A 24,477-nucleotide genomic window follows, 5' to 3' on the forward strand; every position below is an offset into this window, starting at 1 on the left:
TTTACCCCTTTAAATATTTAAGCCCCTAAACTATCACATTTTTATTAGCTTCATTCATACTTAAATGATGCATAATTTATGTTACCCCTTGATTTATATATTTCAGGTGCTAAAATCCTCTTAGTTTGACAGATGACAAAGTGGTTGTAACCACCTCCTTAGAGGCACCTGAGGGATAAAAACAATGTCAACTAGGTGGCTTTTGTAACGACTAATTAAGATCTTGGTTGAATTGGTTTAAAAATTGATATAATCTACTTTTAAATTATTTTTAATTTTTAAGAGTGTTTGATAAGTTTAAAAATAAATCTAAAATGACTTAAAATAAGTTATAAGTCAAAAGTAGAACCCTCTCTACTTTTTATTTTTTGACTTAAAAGTCATTTAAGTTTAACTTTGAAAAGTTACTTTTTAAAAGCTATATTTTTAAATCAATTCAATCGGGCTCTAAGTCATGAACTACAAACGTAGATTGTGATGTAGTGGTGAGACTGTTCCACCCTTAATCAAAGGTCTCGGGTTCTGAGTATAGAAAAAATTATGTTGGAAACACCACCCCAAATGGGTCCTACGGTGCGCGATCCGAATTTAACCGGGACTTCAATATGGGCTTCAGACACCAAATGAGAAACCAAAAATAAAAATTAAGTCATGCACTAAGCAAAATAATGAAAGGAGACCAAAAGAAAGAACTTGTGAATATCAAGATATGCTCTTCAACCTCTCAATGTTTAGGATATTTTGTTCACGATACTTAAATTCATTTATACTTTTTACTTGTGTTTTTGTTTAGTTCAACTTATTTATTTAGAATTTATGTTGTAATTAAAACCATTAGTAATCTAAACGAAATATGGAAAAAAAAAAAAAAAAAAAAGCTATTTGGGAGGGTGAACACACTTACACACTCGCATATAATGAGCAGGAGGATTTAGCAGCTGAAAGTCACAGTTTAAGGGGTAACGTAAACTAGACATAAAAATGTGATAGTTTAGGGGAGTCTAGTGTACCTGAAAGTTATAACGTAAACTAGGCTTTATTTAAGTATGAAACTAATATAAATGTGATAGTTTAGGAGGGTTTTGATCCATTGTCTCATCTATTAATGAAATCTAAGTGACTGATACATACCTCTTCTTGAAGAAACTCGCAAAGGATTTTCTGCTTGCAAACTGTTGGATATGAGGTGATCAATTCTTTAAAATGACTCAGTCTTAACACATTTGAATCTATAAGCACATACTTTTTGGAGGTGTCCACTAAAGAAAGCACAAACTACTTACATCGCATTTTTTTCTGATTTGAAGACTGTACAGATAGAGCAGCAAGAATTTGCAGTCATAGGTGGCTGTCTTGCTGTACTCCATATTCTTCAAAAACCTTTACTCTCCTGCAACATATCTGTTTTCGTTGCCTTCAGCACTTCTTCAATCCCACAAGTACTTGCATCTTCTATATTCTAGGTTAGTATTTTCTTTGGAACAAGCTGCCCCATTCGGTCGTACTTCTCCATAAATTTGCATTCCCAGTCTAGCAGAATTTGAAGTTCAGCATCCTCAAGGCCTTCAAGGTTTCCATTAATATCTTCAGGTTTGAATGATAACAGAGCCAAGGCTCGGCTTGCATCTCGTCCAGCAAACATTGCATATGAACTACCAGGACCATAGAACATCCTATTTGCACAGCCAAGCAAATAAATAAGTAGGTTTTACAGACAAGAAGCAGAAAAGAAGCCTGTAACCAGTCTACCATTCATTTTAGTTCTTTAACTTGACAACAGAGTTCCAAAAAACTGCAGAAGGCATCTCATTTATCATTTGATTAGTACACTCAGAGAATGCTATAATGATAAAAGTAAACTACTGATGGATGTGCCAATTAGAAAACAGAAATTTATCCGAGCTATATTTCAGAAGAATCATCCATGGCCCCTTCAACTAATTCTTTCTAGTGTTTGACTATCTAGTGTTCAAAGCATTACATGGGATCCCGTCAACTCCAAGCAATTTTAAACACGTAGGATGAAATTCCATAACAGAAGCTGCAGATTTTTAAACATCAGCGTAGATGAATTTTGTGTACTTATTTAAGGCCCAACAAAATCCTGCTACTGCAAAAAGAACAGATCCTTTTCTAGGGTGACTACTATGTTGTTCAGACACATAAAAAATGTCAAAGGAAAAAAAAAAAAGTAAAATTTGATCCAATTTATCGTAATCGAAAACATGTTGGTTAGGCAGGCCCGCATGCCTTATTTGAGACTACTAAGGCAGGTGGTGGACTCTTTCATAAGGTAAGCAACATGTTCATGTCAGATAGGCCAAAAGTAATGCATTTTTGGAGGACCCGACACAAGTGTGACAATATTTTTAGAGAGTCCAAGCAACATAGTTTTAAGATTCCCTCATTAAAATCGCAGGAACAAAGGACTTGGAGGTATCTTTTCTTAACTGTAGATGCATGTGACTAGAAGAACATATGCCATCGGTGGACGCAGGTAGGGTTTTCACCAAGGGAACTTAAAATATAATGAAAACACAAAAAGAAGCCAACAAAACGAAGTTCTACTTGTGAAAGCACAACACAAATACATTATTACAACGGCATCCAACGATATTTTATTTCTTTGAATGTTTTTATAGTAGCATCATTAGATGTATAGTACATACTTCTCTTATACACAAGGCACCAAGCACTGCTAAAAATCATCATTTCTTCGATTCCACAAGTCATTCATGATAAACATCATTGCTAGATAAAAGGATATATAGTTACTATAATTATCAGTTTATGGAAGCGGAGGAATATGCGTATTGTTGAGTAAAGTATATGTTTCCTCTCTTCACCATTCTGAGTATGTGCCTCTCATCAACATTCCGAGCCTAAGCTTCTCATCTCCCTTCTATCTATCCTTGTATTTTCAATTCCAGTACTTAGATTCTGCAGTAGCTATTGTCATTTAAGTTGAGTTGTATTTTTTATTTCACTGTTCAAAGTAATAGAAAAGGCATTCGGGAGTGAGTCCCTTTGTTACACACCCTCCCTGAGTTTTGAGCTTCAGTGCACCTTAAATGAGTCTTTGACAACACAGGAAGTTACAGCAAGAATATCTTGCCAACTCTTTCACCTGATGCAAGTAATACTTTTTAACATTGTATCTTGATGATTAAGCATGGATGAGACCGGGCAGTTTTTCACCGTTTCTTGCTTTGCAAATTGATAGAATCCCTTAACGGGCTTTAGCAAGGGGTCTTAAGATAATGGTATGCATCGCTATAGCCTATATGACTAGTTTCTTTTATGACGAAGAATGACTAAGGAGACTTGTGAGTAGCTGCAAATGATGTTTGTGCAAGAGTCTATGCAGTGTTTCGTACGGTCCCAGTTCAAAATTAAAGATTTAGGTCACTTGCCCTATTTGATCATCAGAGGAAGTTTGCCTTGGAATTTGTGTATTTGTAACTTTCCCTGTTGTAAGTCCTTAAGAACCACATTCCAATCATGGATTAGAGCATCAAACTTTTAGCACATTCCAATCATGGATCAGAGCATCAATCTTTGAAGTAGGTTGATGCTTAGTGGTAGTGCATACAACATCTCTAAGAGAAAAGTATTGAAAACACCCCTAAATTCGACGCACATTATTAGTTTCACCCTCGAACTATTGACAGTTTTAAAAACACCCCCCACCCCCTCCTTTTTTTTTTCTTTTTTTTTAGCAAAGATTAAGCAGTGTGGATACTTGAATAACTGAGCAATTCGCAGCCATAAAAAAACACTCAACAGAACATCTAACAAGAACTTCTGATAAAGTTTTAATTTTAAGCTGCATAAGGCAAACATAAAGGTACTTATCAAACTAATATCTCTAACATTGTCAAGCATGTGAACCAAACACAAATTGGAGTTGCTCTCTCGAATCCAATAGCAGTGTATATATCACAGCAAGCTCTTAGTTCAACCTCTGGGCAGCTTCCTTGGCAAGAACTCTCTCTTTGGCCTTGGTCCTGGCCTGTGATTGGAGCCCTTACTTATCAAACTAATATCTCTAACATTGTCAAGCATGTGAACCAAACACAAATTGGAGTTGCTCTCTCGAATCCAATAGCAGTGTATATATCACAGCAAGCTCTTAGTTCAACCTCTGGGCAGCTTCCTTGGCAAGAACTCTCTCTTTGGCCTTGGTCCTGCCTTGTGATTTGGAGCCCATTATACCACCACCCCACTTCTTCCTGTTCTCTTCATACTTATCATTGAAGTTGGCCTCAAAAACACCCATTTACTTGACTAACTGAACTTAAATACACCCTCAATCTTGCAATATGATGAAATATACCCCTAAATTCTCGTCAAGTTTAGAAGTGCTTTCAACACTTCTCTTAGCTTTTTATTAAGACCTTATGCTCCTAGAGAAGTTTGAGACCACTTCATATGTCATGTCTCATGTGGCTGATCGGGGTGTATCTAAGTTTAGTTAGTAAGTAGAGAGGATGAAATTAATAATCTAGTGCCAAGTTGGTGTTTCCAATATTTCTCTCCATCCCTAATGATAAGTTTCTATGTGCTTCAGCTAGACCAGTTAGCCAATTGTGTTTGGGTACCAACTCAGATTCCTTTAATATCAATAATATACAGAACTACACTGCCTCTATCTCTCGCAAGTCTTACCCTAACTCAAATCATCAAATTCAAAAAGTGTACAAACAATCAAATCAAAGCAAATACGCTCAAATCAAATCCAATAATTTTTCTGAGAGAGAGAGACTAACTTGGAGGTAGAGACGTCGTAGATCTGTCCTCTAATAGCCATCAACAAAGGTTTTTCTGAGTCAGAACCATTATAAGCCCTAAGTTCCTCTTCCGTCATGTCGCCGAGATTGAGAGACTGTTTTTTCACAGGGACAAAGTCATCAGCAGAGAGGAACATGGAACAAACCACTTTGTAAGTCACCAGCATCATTACTACAATGGTGAAGAACGCCGTCGCCGATAACCCTGTGTACTCGAAGATGATCTCTGTCGTCGTAGCCCATACCGTCGCCATTAGTTTGGTGGAGAAAACGGTTAAGGACCTGTAGTTAGTAGTCGTCTTCTCCAAGATGCTACCCGCAACAGGTTGAGAGAAATGAGAAAAAGCTTAAAAGAGTCCAGTATCTTTCAATTAGACTCAAAATAGTTCTATTTCTTTCTACTTGAATATTCCAAAAGCGAAAATGGGGAGAAGATTACAATATTAGAATGGAGAATCGAACTCTTATTATATGGGGATCGAACCCTCATTAATAAGTTGGGATTTCATATAGTTAATCAACATCTACTAACGTTCATCCTAATCACTGTGAGTTTTTTAACTAGCAATAAGTTGTGCACATGCTCCTCATATGTTTCCTTCCAAACTTAAAACTTAAAAGACTATTGTTACTGTTGGGCTGTTATTGAGACGATTCGATTGGTTATCTTTATAAAAATATATTATCCTCATTTTTTGGATATTTTATAATGTATAATCAAAATTAGATCTTTTAAAATCATCTCAATCAAATCGGTTTCTCTTTGGTATCGGTACGGTTCATTTAATTTTTGTTTACTTTTTTTTACTTTTAAAGTATCATCTTAAAATACACAATTATTAAAATATTTCTTTCGCAAGTGTGTTCTTGAAGAAGCATTTCAATTCTTCACCAAGAAATTAAGAATGTAAAACCTTGTGAGCGTATTGTTTGATCTTAAACTTTTAATAGGAGTGTTTGCATAGGTTTTTCTGTATTGTTTGATGACTTTTATTATAGCATTAAAAGACAAAGGCCCAAAGTCGTCACCAGAGGTCTAGGACCTAGGTTATATTTATATTTGAAAAATGTTATAAAATATATTTATATATAAAATTTAACATATTATTAATATATAAATATATTTACATACATGTACGGCTATTCGGTTCCGTTTGAAATTTTTTCATTTTTTATATAAATTAAAAAGACCATCCCAATTGTTTGATACAGTTGTATACTTAACTAAAAATCCACGCCTTTATTAAAAAATAATATTAATTGATTCGATTCGATTGGTTTGGTCGATTTTTCATATATTCTTTTGACACCCCTAGTTTGTGCAATATCGTTTAGACTTCTCATTTTGAAACATTAGAGATTTCTTTCTTAGTTTTTTCCCTCTGTATCTCTAATCTCCAAAAAACCTTAAAATCTAAAACTTGCATCATATTTTCTTCAATAACATGATTTAGGTTTGGAAGTTATAATGTTTTTTGGGAGCAACAATGGTAGAGAATCACCTTGAATTTATGGTAATTATGGTTTTATTTTTAAAAGAAATTTTATCAAATTCCATTACCACAAAAAAGAATTCAATACAAGAAGTAAACTTATGAATATACAAAGGCCTCCCTTTGTAACTTTGTTAATATATTAAAATTTTATGACTTGAATCAATGCCCCCTGAAATCTGTACTTCTGTTATTTGCTCTAATATTAATATCATGTTATTTATGTATTATTTGTGTCGAATACAATATATTTTTTCCAATTTCATAATCAATAGCAGAGACATTTTCAATATCAAAATATATCACGGAGGAATTATGGAACGTACTCCAGAAAAGCATTATGCAATGGTAACATAAACTATATTGATTATGTTAATGCGAATAAATTGGATATGGATGAGTTTAAGAAGATGGCAGAAATTTGTGGATACCTAAAGAATTCAATAAATTTTTGACATAGATGTGGAAGATCTGATAATAGATGGCGGTTGATGTCTACGGATAATGAACATCCCAAATGATAACATGATCGAAATTTACTTCGAACACTTCGACTCATATTTCATTATAGAAAATATGGCTTCTATACATAGCTCAAATATTGTAGATAATAATCGACAAAAACTTGTTCAAAAAAGAGATCGTGAACTTTCCTTAATTTAATCCACAAACATACAGGCATAATCCGATTGTAAGATCCCGTACTTTTTCTCTAATCGTGCATAATATATGTGGCGTAGTATGGAATGGTTATATGAGGTGTATATGACTTTGTATCGTACATTGGAGATTAAGATTGCAAGTAGGTGGCAATATCAAGGAACAAAACTAAAGTTTTAGGTCAAAGGGACCCCTCAAACAAAGTTCATGATAAAAGAAATGGCTCGGGTAGAACTTCACCCATTTGAAAGGTTTAACTTGTCTCATACCTTGTGGATAAGCCTATGAGTGTAAAACATGCTAAGAATAGTGTGTTATGAAGTATTATAATAGCACAAGGGTCGTATGTTAAGTTTGGAAGTCAAGAAAATTAGTGAAACTAAAGTCAGCAAAAGTTATTGAAGTTTCTCTAATAATATTTTCTTAACTTTGGGTCAAATGTCTTGGATGTTTTCTCCCAATATACAAAGAGTTAGAAGTCCTATCACCCATTAAATCGAAGGCCTACGAGTCTAGTTTGCAACGCACAAAACCCCGTATCCAACCAACATCGAAGTAAAAAGTTATGAGGGTTTTACTACGGACTGCCGGGGCAGAATCTAGGTCGGATCCGGGTTGGGTAAAAAATGTGGTATGTTGGCTTACTCAACGTTTTAAGCCATGAAAACATTTCATTTTACTTCCAAACCAGAAAGAAAGCTTAAGAGAGGGTTCCTATGGAGTACTTGCATGATGAAGGTCAGTTTTTGACAATTTCTACCATTAAAGATTGCCCCCGTGCTTAGAAACGTGATCTCTACACGTGGTAATCGTTTTCTCCTTCTATTAGCTGCGTTTGGAGCAAGTTTTTGAAGATATAAATTTGTATTTATTAGTGTTTCTTCAAGGTTTACACTTGGATAACTAAGGTAATCATCTCGGGACTCTTTTATGATTGTTTTTATGAAGTTCTACGGACATTTCGTCAAGTTGAGGCCATTTGGCAAATCTGCTGATTTAAGAACAATTATGAACTGTTTATAGGTGTGTACCAATTGTGTATATATAGTGTTTGCGAAGTTTAGGGCGTAAGGAACAACTTTCGTGAAGAAGCTACGGCCATTCGAACGTTCATTGAAAAGGTATGTTAAGGCGAAGCTACGTCCCTCATTTTAGCACCACTCCTGGGAAATTCCTAAAACGCCGAATGTGATATTTTGTTATTCTCTTGCTAGAAAGACCTTCAGTGAAAGGCATTGGGATCTCAGCTGAATTATTTTCATGATTTTGTTATTTTGATATTTCACTCGTTCGGATAAATAGAGTGTTCGACATCTACACATCATTTTATCAGTTTCCTTGATTATATGTCCGCACGTATGAATTTGTATTCTTCCTTGGGTGATGTGAATTAAAATATCATGTGAGACCCTTACTACTTGTGACCAGCCCCTTTCTCCATTAAGGTTATTATTAAAGAATAACTTTAAAGTAGCTCACGACCTTCAAAACTCTCAAATATAATTTAAATGTAAACTATTAGAACACTTGGTTTTTGAAATATTTCTTTTATAAATTATCTAGGAACCAAGTTAGGAACTAAGTAAGTCACCTTAAACTTGTTATGAATATCAATAAGGTTAGGTTATCCTTCTAAAATTCGAGTTAACTTTTCAAGCTTATTTAGAAGAACATATCAAGTTCCATGAGATTGTTATATGTTATACGAAAGTTATTATGGGATTATGAGAACAAGACTACAAACGGGCCAAGATTGGCAACATGACAACACTAACTCATAGATGTTATAAATCCATGACATAACATGATATGCATTCTACTCCCGAGCTATAATCGGGAGGTATGGGGCCTATTGCCTATACTTATACGTATGAGACACAGATGGCCACAAGTTGGCGAATATGATGTTGGTTCGCTACCGGAAAGCACCACCATTGCTAGCATTTGGTTGGGTATGTCATGAATTTGCATCTATATATATATATATATGTATTCACGACATACGATTATACGAGCATACCATGCATATTTAAGTAGTAGGGGGCTAAAGGTCAGCCAAAGAGATTATTTGGGTTTCAGTTTCAGGTGGTATCTCTATTACCCTTTTACAGTATATGTTTATGATTTTACTTTTCGCTTTACATACCAGTACATTTTTATTCGTACTGATGTCCCTTTGCCTGGGGATGCTACTTTTTGTTTTGTGCGAGCAGGTACAGGCAGGGCCTCTAATCGACCCACCCGCTAGGATTCAGGTTCAACTGTGAGTTGGTAAGCTCCATTTTATCCTGGGGCTATCAGAGGATGTTTACTTTTGTTGTACAATTTGGGTATAGTCGGGGCCTTGTCCTGACAGTGCTTATGTCACCCATAGAGGCTATTGTGGACACAATATTCTGGGTTTTGTTTTTGTATGTTTCAACCTCCAGCCAATAGTCTTGGCATGTATATATAGGTGTGTGTGTAATTAGGTATGTTTTCGGTTGTGGCCTCGTCGGCTAGATAGTACATCTTTATTTTTTTCGGTTTATCTACCATTGTTTGTATGGTTATTCTCTTTCAGGTCATGACCTCTTGGTCCAGGCTTCACTTTTTAGAGGTTGTGCTGCCCAATCTTTTTGCCTCACAAGTTTGGTTTAGCTAGTATGTTTTAGTGGGTAACTCGATGTATTAGGGTATGAAGTGCAAGTTACGCCCCTATTTCGGGGTGTGACACCGATTTTAGCTCTAATATGTTTTTTTTAAAGCAAGCAAGATTTTAAAAGTGTAGTAATTACTCATGAGAATAAGAATGGAAAGTGAAAGTGTCACACCCCAAGACTACCCCCGAGACGCGAACACGGGATCTAGGACCACAAGTGATCTCAAGCTAACCCTGCTGGCATGATCATGAGCATACTAAATATAAGTTGAATAATAAACTGATGTAGAAGCTATAATTATAAATAAAATGAAAAAAATGGGGAATACCCATATACTATAACTGAGATATATGAAAACTGATAAGTTTAATACAAAGAAGATATTAACTCAATTCTAATGGATTAATTAATTAACACATTATGACTGAATTTCTATAAGTTACTGGATAGCTCAAACTGAACATGCAAACTGAGTATGCAACTATTAAACTGATATTGATGCATTAATAACTGAGGCATGTATAACTGAATAACTGAAATATCTTACATAGCATGTGTAATTCAAGAACTAAATAAATACATAGCTAGGGTTCTGGAATTCATGCAACAAACTGAATATTAACATACTAATCTGATTTGGATCATTCTAACAGCTAAGAACCCAATAATTCTAACATTCAAGAAACCCTAGGTCTAGTCATAATAAGGGAATCAAGAAACTAACTGAAAACTAGGGACCTAATGGGTGAAAGGAACCCACTAGTGAAATCCTACATACCTGGTGACGAATTCCACGGAGAAATCTTTCGATTTCGGGGTTGGAACTGATGGAATCTTGTTGTGTTCTTGAACTAGGGTTCTTGACTTCTTTCTCCTCTTAGCGTTCTAATTTTTCTAAGTTTTGATGAATGATCTGACTTAGGTAAGTTCTAGGTATGTTTTTAGGCTAAAACTAATCAAAACCACGTAGTTTAGGGTTAAAACGACGTAGTTTAGGGGTCCAACGCATAAGGAAGCGACCTACGGACTGATCGACGATCAGTCGTGTCAGTCCATCGATGTTAGAGACCAGGTTCTGAGGGTCTCGACCTACGGACTGATCGACGATCCGTCGATGAATTCACGATCCATCATGTCAATCCGTCGATCGACTTTAGAGACCAGGTTCTGAAGGCATCGACCTACGAACTGATCGACGATCCATCGATGGATCCACAATCCGTCAAGTCAGTCTGTGGGTCATGCCTTATAATGGTTTTTGTTTGAGTTTCTAGGGATAGTTGCAGATGCGAACCACGGACCACTAGCACGGGCCGTGGGTCACCCTACGGTCTGTGGGTGGCAACCGTGGGTTGCACCTGCAAATTTTGGAAATCTGCATTAAGTTCTGTTTTCGGATACGGGGTGTTACATTATCTCCCCCTTGGGACCATTCATCCTCGAATGAAGACTAAGCTAGCTGAGTATGGAGGGAAGGAGCTGCAATCCCTACCACTAAGTACTAGAAACTGATTTCTGACTGAACTGAGTTCCAAGAACATGCAAATACACTGAAAATGCAAGGCTGACTGAAGGAACAAAGTACTAAGACTGAATTAGCGCATGAATGACTGAAAAAGTGAAGAGGAACTATTACCTCAAGCTGGAATGGAATCGGAAGGAAATAGGTGAGGATAATTGGACTTCATAGATGCTTCTGCTTCCCAAGTAGCTCCATCTACGGACTGACTCCTCCACAAAACCTTGACTGAAGCGGCTTCTTTGTTTCTCAACCTTCTGACCTGACGATCGAGAATCTCAACTGGTACATCCTCATACGAGAGACTATCTTTTATGGCCACACTCTCTAATGGCACTATGAATGCTGGATCACCCATACACTTTTTCAAAAGTGAAATGTGAAAAATTGGATACACTGCTGCTAGTTCTGTTGGCAACTTTGACTCATAAGCCACTTTACCAATCATTTTCAGAATCTCGTAAGGACCTACATATCTAGGATTGAGTTTCCCTTTCTTGTCAAATCTCAACACCCCCTTCATGGGTGACACTTTTAGGAAAAACCCACTAATCAACTTGGAACTGTAGTTCCCTTCTCCTTACATCTGCATAAGACTTCTAACGACTCTGGGCTGTCTTAAGTCTATCTCTAATGAGTTGCACTTTCTACATAGCATCATGAACTTGATTTGGTCCTATCAAGGTTGCTTCACCTACTTCAAACCACCCAACTGGAGATCTGGATCTACGCCCATACAATGCCTCATAAAGGGCCATCTGAATGCTAGAATGGTAACTATTATTGTAGGTGAATTCTATAAGAGGAAGGTGATCATCCCAACTACCCTTGAAGTCTATCACACAAGCTGTTAACATGTCATCTAAGGTCTGAATGGTATGCACTGCCTGACCATCCGTCTGTGGATGAAATGTTGTGCTAAGGTTAACCTGGGTACCAAGACTTTCTGAAATGACTTCCAGAAACAAGAGGTAAACTGAGGACCTCTATCTGAGATGATAGAAAAAGGAACCCATGCAACCTGACTATCTCATTATGTAAAGTTTGGCGTAGTCCTCCGCCGAATTTGTAATCTTGACCGCCAAAAAGCGAGCAGACTTAGTAACTCTGTCAACTATCATCCAAATTGAGTCATGTTGTCTGCAGGTACGAGCTAATCCTGTAATGAAGTCCATGTTGATCACTTCTCACTTCCAAGTAGGAATGTCGATCTCTTGAGTCATACCCCCTAGTTTCTGATGTTCTACATTCACTTGCTGGCAATTGGGGCACTTAGCCACAAAATCTGCTATAGCCCTCTTCATACCATTCCACCAAAAGACTTCCCGCAGGTCACGGTACATCTTAGTGGCGCTTGGATTAATAGAATATCTGGAGTTATAGGCTTCTGCTAGAATATGTTGTCTCAACTCACCCACCTTAGGAACACACAATCGACCCTGATAGCAAAGTACATCATCTCCCCCTTGGGAGAAAACCTCAACTCTCTGTTGGTGGACTGCACCCTTGAGTTCAAGTAATATCGGATTGCTGTCTTGCTTTTCCTTAACTTCCACTACCAAAGAAGATTTTGCCCCATTTTGAACCGTTACACCACCATCTGATATGCTCATAAGACGAACTCCTAGGTGAGCAAGTCTGTGAACATCTTTTTCTAGCTCTCTTTTTTCTTCCTCAACATGTGCTACACTACCTATAAATAGTTTGTTAAGAGCATTTGTTATTACATTGGCCTTACCAGAATGGTAATGCACACTCATATCATAATCCTTGAGGAACTCAAGTTATCTCCTCTGGCGAAGATTCAAATCTTTTTGGGTGAACATATACTGAAGGCTCTTATGGTTTGTGAACACATCTACATAGACACCATACAAATAATGTCTCCAAATCTTAAGGGTAAACACCACTGCTGCTAGCTCAAGGTCATGAGATGGATATTTTTTTCTCATGCACCTTAAGTTGTCTAGAAGCATAAGCTACAACCTTACCTCGATGTATCAACACAAAACCTAGGCCGACTCTAGATGCATCACAATATACAACATAACCGTTTGACCCCTCTGGTAGAGTCAAAACAGAAGCTATAGTCAACCTAGTTTCAGTTCTGCAAAGTTTTTTTCACAATCATCTGACCACTGGAACTTGACCTTCTTTTGAGTCAACCTAGTCAATGGAGAGCCTATGGATGAAAATCCTTCCACAAACCTTCTGTAATAACCCGCTAGACCCAAGAAACTTCTGATATTTATAGCAGAGGTAGGTCTAGGACATTGTTTCACTGCTTCTATCTTCTGAGAATCTACTCGAATTCCTTTACTAGACACAATATGCCCAAGGAAGGCAACTAATTGTAACCAAAACTCGCACTTGTTAAATTTTGCAAATAACTGGCGATCTTTGAGAGTTTGCAGAACGACTCTCAAATGACTGGCATGTTCTTCCTCATTCCTAGAGTAAATAAGGATATCATCAATAAATATGATAACGAACAAGTCCAAGTACTGCTTGAACACTTTGTTCATCAAATCCATGAAAGTTGCAGGAGCATTGGTTAGTCCAAATGACCTGACTACAAATTCATAATAACCATACCGAGTTCTGAAGGTTGTCTTTGGAATGTCACTATCTGTGACTTTAAGTTGATGATAACCCGATGAGAGGTCTATCTTGAGAAATGACTAGCCACTTGAAGTTGATCAAACAAGTCATCAATCCTTGGATGGGATACTTATTCTTGATTGTGACCTTGTTCAACTGCCTATAGTCAATGCAAATTCTGAGAGAACCATCTTTCTTCTTTATGAACAACACTGGTGCACCCCATGGTGAAATACTAGGACTGATGAAGCCCTTATCTAGAAGGTCTTTCAACTGCTCTTTCAATTCCTTAAGCTCAGCTAGAGCCATTCTGTAAGGAGGAATAGAAATAGGTTGGGTATCTCGAAGGAGATCAATTCCAAAGTCGACCTATAGGCGCTAAGCTACTACCCTTCCATTCTAAGATTGGTTCATCTGAAAACTGAAAACGAACAATCCTAGTTCTACAATTGACTAAGGCATAACAAGAATGTAACCAATCCATGCCTAGAATGACATCAAAGTCTACCATTTCTAAATCTACAAGATCTGCTGAGGTAACTTTCTAGGAGACTGTGACAGGGCAATTTTTGTATACTCATCTAGCTATAACTGGGTCACCGACTGGAGTAGGGACTGAGAAAGGTTCTGAGAGAGTTTCTGGACTAACATTGAAGTTGACTGCTATATAAGGAATTACTAAAGACAAAGTAGTCCATGTTGTCTTTCCACTGAGTGAACCATATGTGAGCCACATCCTTAAGTTGGTAGGATGCCAATTCCACCCTATCACTACAAGTCACTTGCATCACTCCAAATATTTTCTTAACCTCATCAATGAAATTATGTGGGTCCTCACCAACTTGCAACCCTAAAACCTCAAGCGGATTCATCCTAACAAAATCTCGAACTCTAGCTGCCACTAATCCACCATTTCTATTAGTAGGAACTGGAACCTACTGATTTTTCTTGTTGGCCATACTCTGAGCCAAAAGTTGAATGGCATTCCAAAACTCTGCGTTCGAAATCTCATGGTCTGGGACTAGAGGAATTTTGTTAGCATTGCGTGCATTAGCATTCCTTGCATAAGCTCTACGATGAGGCATGATCTTAAGCGCATAACGATGGATTAGAAAGGAGATCATACCAACGCATGATAAGAATATCAAGAAAGTGAAGTTTTTCTAAATCACTTCGTAGCCTACCTCTCATTAGATGTGGTGCACTTCACACCCATGAAAAGGACTCTACTTAGTGCGGCTTTTCAGACATCCTAGGACTCTTAAACTTAATGCTCTTATACAAATTTGTCACGCCCCGAGGCTACCCCGAGACGCGGACATAGGACCTAGGACAACAAGTGATCCCAAGCTAAACCTGTTGGCATGATCATGAGCATACTAAATATAAGTTGAATAATAAATTGATGCGGAAGCTATAATCATAAATAAAATGAAAAAAATAGGGAATACCCCATATACTATAACTGAGATATATGAAAACTGATGAGTTTAATACAAAGAAGATATTAACTCAATTCTAAGTTGAATTTAACCATGTCTGAAATAAGACTCTAAACTGACTAGAAATGTTGGGACATGCCCCAACTAGATCTAGCAAAACTGAAACTAAAGACTAAAAGCGATAAAGATAAACATGTCACTAGTCCTCGAAGACTAAGGACTCACCACTATTGTTGTTGAACTGAAGATTGGGAACGAATCTAAGCGTGATCTGGATGCTGAAAACCTAAACCTACATCACGAGAAGATGTAGCGTAGAGTATGTGTCAATACTTAAAAGGTACTGAGCATGCAGGATAGAATAAAGCTGAAATAACATATAACTGAACAAAGCAATAAAACAATTATATAATCTGAACATGATATAGATACTGAATATTGAGCTAACTGAATGCAATGACCAATTTATAACATGCTGAAACTGAATACTGAATGTACTGATAAATGGTCAATGCAATAGAATCTGACTGAACTGTGGGAGCTACTAATAATCGATAATAAAACCACAAGAGCTGAATGTGGAGTCCGATGTAAACCCCCCATCAAGAGGACCCAATATACTCTGCCAAAGGTATAGAGGCATGCTGGCGTGATCACTGAAATGATACCCACATAGGGGACTTACAACCTACGTGGCTAGTAGTTCTGGGATTATTTGGTTAGGTTGAACCCTAGTCCAACTCGGTATTATGCTACTCCCAATGGATTAAGTAATTAACACATTATGACTGAATTTCTATAAGTTACTGGATAGCTCAAACTAAACATATAAACTGAGTATGCAACAATTAAACTGATATTGATGCATTAATAATTGAGGCATGTATAACTGAATAATTGGAATATCTTACCTAGCATGTGTAATTCAAGAACTAAAGAAATACATAGCTAGGGTTCTGGAATTCATGTGATAAACTAAATATTAACATACTAATTTGATTTTGATCATTCTAACAGCTAAGAACCCAATAATTATAACATTCAAGAAACCCTAGGTCTAGTCATAATAAGGGAATCAAGAAACTGACTAAAAACTAGGGACCTAATGGGTGAAAGGAACCCACTAGTGAAATCCCACATACATGGTGACGAATTCCACGGAGAAATCTTTCGATTTCGGGGTTGGAACTGATGGAATCTTGCTGCGTTCTTGAACTAGGGTTCTTGACTTCTTTCTCCTCTTAGCGTTCTAATTTTTCTAAGTTTTGATGAATGATCTGACTTAGGTAAGTTCTAGTTATGTTTCTAGGCTAAAACTAATCAAAACCACATAGTTTAGGGTTAAAACGACTTAGTTTAGGGTTCCAACGCATAATGAAAAGACCAAAAGACTCCTGACTTAAAATCTGTTGAAGCGACCTACGGACTGATTGACAATCCGTCGATGGATTCACGATCCGTCCTGTCAGTCCGTCGATGACTTCAGAGACCAGGTTCTGAGGGTTTCGACCTATGAACTGATCGACGATCTGTCATGTCAGTCCGTCGATTTACTTTAGAGACCAGGTTCTGAGGGCCTCGACCTACGAATTGATTGACGATCCGTCAATGGATCAACGATCCGTCAAGTCAGTTCGTGGGTCATGCCTTAGAATGGTTTTTGTCTGAATTTCTGCGGATGGTTGCAAATGCAAACCACGAACCACTAGCACGGGTCGTGGGTTACCCTACGGTGCGTGGGTGGCAACCGTGGGTTGCACCTGCAACTTCTGAAAATCTGCATTAAGTTCAGTTTTCGGATATGATGTGTTACAGAAAGTCAAGGTGGGGTGAATTAAAAAATCCTTTAGTCAACTTTCTTTGTGGGATAGTCGACTCACCTGCAGATTAATATAACAGTATAAGGAAAGAATAATGCGGGAAGTAAAAGTCTCAAAGAGTTTTTATACTGGTTTGGAACACCGGTGTGGTACCTACTTCCAGTCCCCTTGGGTTTCAAGGATTTCCTTAAGAGCTTGTTGAGAACCTGGGTGTTACAAAGTATTTCAGATGGGAACCCTAACTGATATGCAAATAAGATATTCTACTTTGACACAACATCTACTTATATAACCTACACTTAAATCTTTCTTTCTCTTTTCTTTTTCAATTGTATACTCACAGAAATACAAAGCTTTTATGAAAGATAATAGAAGACGATAGTACAAGTTCAAGTGAAGTGTGTACTTCACATCTAAGGCTAAAAGAGGTTTATATAGATAAGCTTTTTCTCTTGTAAGGAAAACCCAAGGGTGTTTCTCTTAATCAAGGATATTGAGGGTATTCTTGATTGAGACGTTTTGCTGATTCATGTTCATATCAGATATGTGCATGGTAAAATCACTTTACTTCATTCTTTGTGAAGATCTTCTCGATTCTCAGCTTAACTAACTCTTCTTCGTTCTCTTGGTGGCTTACTTGATTCTTGGATGAATTTCTGATCTTTTGGTTTCATTTTATCAATCAAGATATGCTTGATTGAACTGTTGCTAGGATTGTGGCCATGTTGCATTGATTCTGGAATCCTTGAATCACGACTTTCTTTTCTTTCATTGTTCTAGAGATCAAAACATATTTCTTTCCTTCTTTGTGCTATATGATTGGTTCTTTTCCTTTTTGATTTCTTTGCCTACAAAGGGTATAAATAATTGTTAAGTGTCGTTTATCAAAATCAATTACTTCTATGAAGTTAACAATCTCCTCATTTTTTATAATGACAATTAATTCACAATTTAATTTAGTGCTTAGAGAGACAATGGAACCTCCCTGATGTTTCTGTATGTAGATCTCATTTGGATTTATAGCTCCCCCTGCCTTTATGACTCCCCTATTTGTGTTGGCTCCTCCTGCCTTGATGAAAAATATGGGAGAAAAATCTCCCCTTTTGGCATAATCAAAAGAAAAAAAATGAGGGCACACAGAATAACGCTAAAACAGGTAATAATAGATAATAGCAGAGCAGTAGTTGAATTTTTAAATTAAGTCACTCTATTACCTTATGTATATTAAAATTTTGGTTAAGACCAATAAAATATTGATCAAAATGCTTTAAAAAAATGTGACTAACTTTACTATTTTCATTTTAAATTGGAAAAAGGCTCAAAAATGCCCTTAACGTATTAGAAATGGTTCAAAAATGCCCTCCTTCCACCTATTGGTTTAAAAATGCCTTTAACGTTTGTTTAGGTTCAAAAATACCCTTAAGTTAACAGAAATATGACATGGAATTTAACAAAACAAATGATCAATTTTCATTGGTTCACATCATTTTTTTTCAAATAAAAAGACCCACCCAATTAGCTAAACCCAAATCCGTTTTTGATTAGTCTTTGCATCTTTTACCCGTTCCTTGAGGGATTATGTTTTGTTTTTCGAAATTGGGGAATTAGAATTTGAATAGTGTCGGAACAGAGAGTGAAAGAATGAGTGAGGCGGAAATTAGGTGGATGAAGCAAAAAACGATTTTGGTGCTTTGGCAAAGAGAGGGGAAGACTATTTCTTGATTAAGCCTGATTATTAGAGGATTTCATTGACCTCTTTTTTAGTTTTCGTAGTAACTTTATCACATATGCTTTAGTAAATCTGTTAATTGCCTGTGATATAGCTATAACATCAGTTTTCTTGTATGAATTTGCTAAATTTTGGCTTCTCTTGAATAGATTTTTGATGGGCATAATGCAATATCGACTGCTATTTTCGCTAAAGAAAATCTATTAAACAATGTTTTGACTCTTATTCTTCAAAGAATTAGTAGGGAAAAGTGGCTTCAAGCACTTCCACGAGCATAGTTGTGGATTTTGTGAAAACTGATAGAATAGAGTTTCAGCAAAAAGGCACTTTGCAAGACTTCTAGCTTTAATATTTTTCGCCAGTGAAACGGGTTTGGGTTTGGATTTGTGTAGGGCTTTTTATTTGACGTGGACCAATGAAAATTGACCATTTGTTTTGTTAAATTCCATGTCATATTTCTGTTAACTAAAGAGCATTTTTGAACCTAAACATAACGTTAAGGGCATTTTTAAACCAAAAGATGGAAGGAGGGCATTTTTGAGCCTTTTCCCTTTTAAATTTTGCTAATAGGCAAAGTAGTAACAAAACCTCACATTTTCTAAATATATAAAATTGACCTAAAATTTGTACTCTTCTATCTCAATTTATGTGTATTGACCTAAAATTTGTACTCTTCTATCTCAATTTATGTGATAATGTTTCACTTAACATGTAGTTTAAGAAAGAAAGAAAGAAAGATTTTTGAAATTTATGGTCTAAAATAACTTATAGATATTTGTAAGCCTATAAATCATCATATTAAAATAAAATGAATATTTAAAGTAAAACTGTTACTCAATATAGTAATGTCATTTTTAAAAAAATTTACTTAAAAAAGTGTCATATAAATTGAAATTGAAAAACTAATTAGTTCTATCGAACATGTGAACGAGCCTTCAGTTATATATATATATATATATATATGTTGAAGTGTACGAACACTGCACTATTAAATTGTACATAAGGCATCATGAATTGTACTATATGTTTGGCCTATTTTATTGCTGAATCAACACGTGTTTCAATATTTTAGATACACGATAATTCTCTTCAATTTTCAATCTCTTTCACTCTAATTCTCTCTCTTTTGCTGCTCTCTGCATTTTGTTTGACTATCATTTTCTTTGGGTAAATTTTTCTTATTCCTCTGAGTTTGTTTGCATCAACATGTCTCCTCTTTTTATGTTTAATCTTTCATAAATTTCATCTTTTTTTTATTTTACAATTTTTTAGCCTCTCTTATGTTGGTTAAGTTTGGTAAGTTTTCTCCCTTGTTTCTTTGTGTTTTTTTTTTCCTGATTTTGAATTTTCTGCTGTTTTGAATAATTTCTTACTATATTTGTACATGCACATTTGGAATTGTAACTAATTTTGACATGTAGATTTGGAAAGAAATATGTAGATTCATGTTTGTTGATTTTGGGAATTTAAACATAGGGAGATTGTGGATGTCATATGTCCTTTCTTTCTCGATCCATGTGGTTTAAGAGGTACTACAGTAGATTTGCATCATGTAAACTCTTCTAACATAACACAAGTTTCTCCCGCCAATAAATACATAATAAAATTAAATTGTCGCATGCAACAAAGACATTTTGATGCCCTATTTCAATTATAATTGACTAACTACAAATTAGGAGGGTGAATTTGATCGATTTTGCAAGAAACAAGTTATAAGCAAAGACAATTTACCCATACACTGAAAATCAGATAGAGTGTCTCTTCCTCAAACCTCAGGAAACATTTGACGTTTGAATCAAATTAAAAATGGTTTTGAAAAATCAGTTTGATATTATCCTTATTGTTGTCAAATGTGGTGCAACAATATAAATACAAATTAATTCAGAAAATAAGATGGATGGAGGGAAAAGACTGGTGTGCGAATTCAAAATTTTAAGTGCTCTTACTTCAAATTTTTAAGTAGCTAACATGTGTTTGATTTATCTATCGTTACTCAACTTTTCTTTTGTAATTTCATTCTTCTATGATATTGTGTCACAACTTACGGGAGCAATATGAGAATCATATCTCGTGGCCTTTGTAAAGTCATGCTGAAGATGTAAAGATACAAGTTGAATTTGAAAACTCATCATCTTCAATTATGATTGAGCAATTGGTTGACAAATTCATGTGCATTCATTTCTGCCTTTGATTCTTTTCAATTATACACAAAACTTAATCAGACATCTCAAATGACAGTGTTCTCTAAGACCATGCCTATTATTTTCTTTACTCTTGCTGATGCATTATACATTCTCTGTCAAATCTTTGTAGTTTTTACATTAGCATGCAATTAGCTGGGTATTTATGCTTGTCATGACTCAAAATCAAGGATAAATGTGAAACTTGTAATATCTCAATGTTGAAGTCATCTTTTCGTTTCTTACCTATTTTTTTACATAACATTTTTATGTATCATCTATGTTATGGTACAGGTTCTAATGCTCATTGTGTTGTGAATATAAGGACTAAAGAGAAGCACTAATTCTACCTCCTTTTACATTTTGATTTGCTGAAACCCCAAAAAGTTCATATATATTTCAACCTGCAAAGTTTTAGAAATATATGTCGTAAGAGAGTGACTTTTGATGTGACGTGATTACATATTAGATCTTGACAATCTATGTTGCTTAGATTCATCAAAAATATTGATACGTGTCATATCCTTCAAAATTAATACTCCCTCTGTCCCAATTTATGTGGCACTTTTCGTTTTTCGAGAGTCAAACAGTTTAAGTTTGACCGGGAATTTGCGCATGAAATCTTCATTTTTTTAAAAATGAAATTTATATATTTGTAAACTACGTAAAAAGTACTATAAGTTACAACGATAGATAATTCAAAATATTTAAAAGAATTATGAAAAATTTACTGTCAAAGTTAGACTTATATGAATCTCGAAATCTGAAAAGTGCCACATAAAATAGGACGGAGGGAGTAATTTTTTAAAAGATCCGACACAAGTGTGACAAAATATTTGGAGAGTCTGGACAACTTAATCGGTAATTGTATTTTAGGATGGATAGAATAGTTAACATATATTGTTGGTCATTGGACAAACTATTCTATATATATGTCTAGTATTTTTACTTAAAGATGAGAGTTGAGATATTTTTACTACTCCGTCAATGTTATATTTCTAAGTCGGAAAGGCCAAACATGGATTTCTTATTCTTAGCACAAAGTGCTTAAATACCATTATGCTCCCCTAAATGGTATGAGTTTCATTATGCTATTATTTTTGGGATGTACAGATTTTCCTTGATTAAGATTTAACATGTTGGGCCCGTGCTAAGCACAGACTTCCCACTTCTAGTATATATATATATATATACTACTTAATTATTTAGCATAGCTATAATTAAAAAATATTACTACTCATCACTAACATTTAATACTATTTTCATGGGACCACTTTCGGTTTTGTATATCCAAAATACATTACCATAGTTTCGGTTTCCTCCAATTATTAAGGGCATGTTTGGAAAGTCACTAGGTAATTGAAATTGGTGTTATTATTAGGGTAGTAATTATCAGCATTGTAATTACACAACCTAGTAATTATGTTGACATGTTTGTTTGCCACGGTGTAATTACAAGGTAATTGCAAGTGTACTGTTTGGTTGCACAAGTGTAATCATAAGGGAATATTGAATTTTTAAAATAAAAACTAATTATTTAAAATCAAAAAATTATATTAGACAAATAAGGGCCTTTATAAATGATATTAAATTAAATATTTAAGATATACATATATTGTCTCTTGAATATATTAATTAATAAACATATGTTTTTAATTAATATTATAAAAATATGGAAAAAGAGTCAAATATGCTCCCAAACTATGCGAAAATGTCTAGATATACTCCCCCCCCCCCCTCCCTCCCCCCCCTCCGATTGAAGTTTGGCTCAGATGTGCCCTCGCCGTCCAACTTTTCGTGCATATATACCCTTGTAGTTGTTAGTTGCTTTGCTAGAAATAACCAATTCATTTTCCCTTTCTTTAAATAACAAATGGAATTGTCACATCCCCTTTTAATTAATTACCACGTGGCATTTATTTATATTTAAAAAATGAATACACCGCTTTTAAATAGGATATCCGACCCAAGGTGGTCGGAGTTTGAATTCGTCCGACCAGATCTAAAATAAGACATTTGACATCTGAAACATAGTTGTTTTGGGGTCGTTTGCTAGCTGCCTTGCTAGACCAATGAGGTGTGTGGGTTGGTGTGTTGTCGACTACCTTGGGGGTAGTATTCTGGAGCTCGTGGTGGTCGGAGCTATTTGGTAGTTGTTTTGTGCGAATCAGTGAGCTCATTGGAGCTCTATTGTTTGCTCATTGTTAGAGCTCGAAGCTCACCTTTAATGGTGTTTTTCTTTTAGGAGAAAGTGATGGGTTTGGTTGGAGATGGCGTTTCTCCGTCCAAAGGGATTTGGGTCAGATATGATTTGTCGGCTAATGTGAAATATCCACCAAAGAAATTTGGGTCGAAGAGAATTTAAGGGTCAAATATCCAATTTAAAAGAGGTGCATTCATTTTTTAATATTGATAAATGATATGTGGCAATTTCATTTGCTATTTAAAGAAAAGAAAAATAAGTTGGTTATTTCCAACAAAGCAACTAACATCTACAAGGGCATATATGCGCGAAAAGTTGGACGGCGAGGGCTCAAATGAGCCAAATTTCAAACAGGGGGTAAATCTAGACATGTTCGATAGTTTAGGGGCATTTTGACCTTTTTCCCTAAAAAAATAATTTATTTATATTTTTCAATTTAGTATATTTTAATTAAATTAATCATAAAAACTAAAAGTACATAATTTCTATGAACATCATGAAATGTATGTTTGACAAAAAGATCAGTATTATAAATATAATGTCATAAAATTATAAAATATCTGGCAAAAAGATAATCTATCAAGTTTAACTTTAAAAAAAATAGCTTGTAATGTAAAATATCGAGTCAATACTCCTAAAACAAATGAAATTGAAAATATAACATAAGTTCTAAACTAAAAACAAAATGTTTAGCATAATACCCTAATGTCAAATTTCAACATAACATACATAAATATGATTAAAAAGAAAAGGAAAACGTAAGTTCATAACTTTATTTAACAATGAATTCTACTTTAATTTAAAAATTATAATACTAACAAAATCATACTAATGATTTTTTTTAGAAGATACGAAAAATTGCATGGAATCACATGAAGTAAAAGTTGAGAATAAGAAGGAAATGAGTTATAAATAATATTTTTTTTAAAATAGAAATTATTAGAATAATAAAAATAAAAGTAAAAAATACATTAAAACGAAAAAACTAAAACAAAAATAAAACGAAGAAATTAAAAAATAATCAGTTTGTAATTACACCATTAATTACCAGCAATTCACAGCATCCCCCTGTAAATTGGAGAGTGTAATTACACCCTGTCAATTACACTCAATTACCTGCTAACCAAGTAATTACATGCCCAACCAAACAGGATAAACAGTGTATACACCAATTACACCAAATCCAATTACCAGGGTGGGCTTTCCAAACAGGCCCCAAGTCATTTTTTGAAATATGTTTTCTCTAGTTATAGTTTCAATAGCTATTGTATATATATATATTTTTTTTTTATACAAATTTGACTCTTTAACTTAATTATGAAGGGTAATTTATGTTATTAAAAAGCAAAATAATCCCACAAAACTTTGTTATTGTATATGATTAGAATTCTTACCAAA

At 35.2% G+C, this 24,477-nt stretch overlaps 2 protein-coding genes across 5 annotated transcripts in view; one reads left to right on the forward strand and one right to left on the reverse strand.

Annotated features, from left to right (window-relative positions):
• Positions 1-24,477, forward strand: part of LOC125838361 (protein TONNEAU 1a-like) — a 1,213,107-nt gene that overhangs the window by 1,055,406 nt on the left and 133,224 nt on the right. The window lies entirely within an intron of this gene.
• Positions 1,040-5,124, reverse strand: LOC125838363 (probable steroid-binding protein 3). The gene is made up of 2 exons (XM_049517438.1): positions 4,770-5,124; positions 1,040-1,673 (listed from the first exon to the last, which is right to left on the reverse strand). The coding sequence occupies exons 1-2, from the start codon at positions 5,042-5,044 to the stop codon at positions 1,460-1,462; spliced, it is 489 nt and encodes a 162-aa protein (XP_049373395.1). The 5' UTR covers positions 5,045-5,124; the 3' UTR covers positions 1,040-1,459.

This window comes from Solanum verrucosum, unplaced genomic scaffold (genome assembly GCF_900185275.1).
Source record: "Solanum verrucosum unplaced genomic scaffold, falcon-dt-bn FXZP01000150.1, whole genome shotgun sequence".
Classification (NCBI taxonomy): Eukaryota; Viridiplantae; Streptophyta; class Magnoliopsida; order Solanales; family Solanaceae; genus Solanum; species Solanum verrucosum.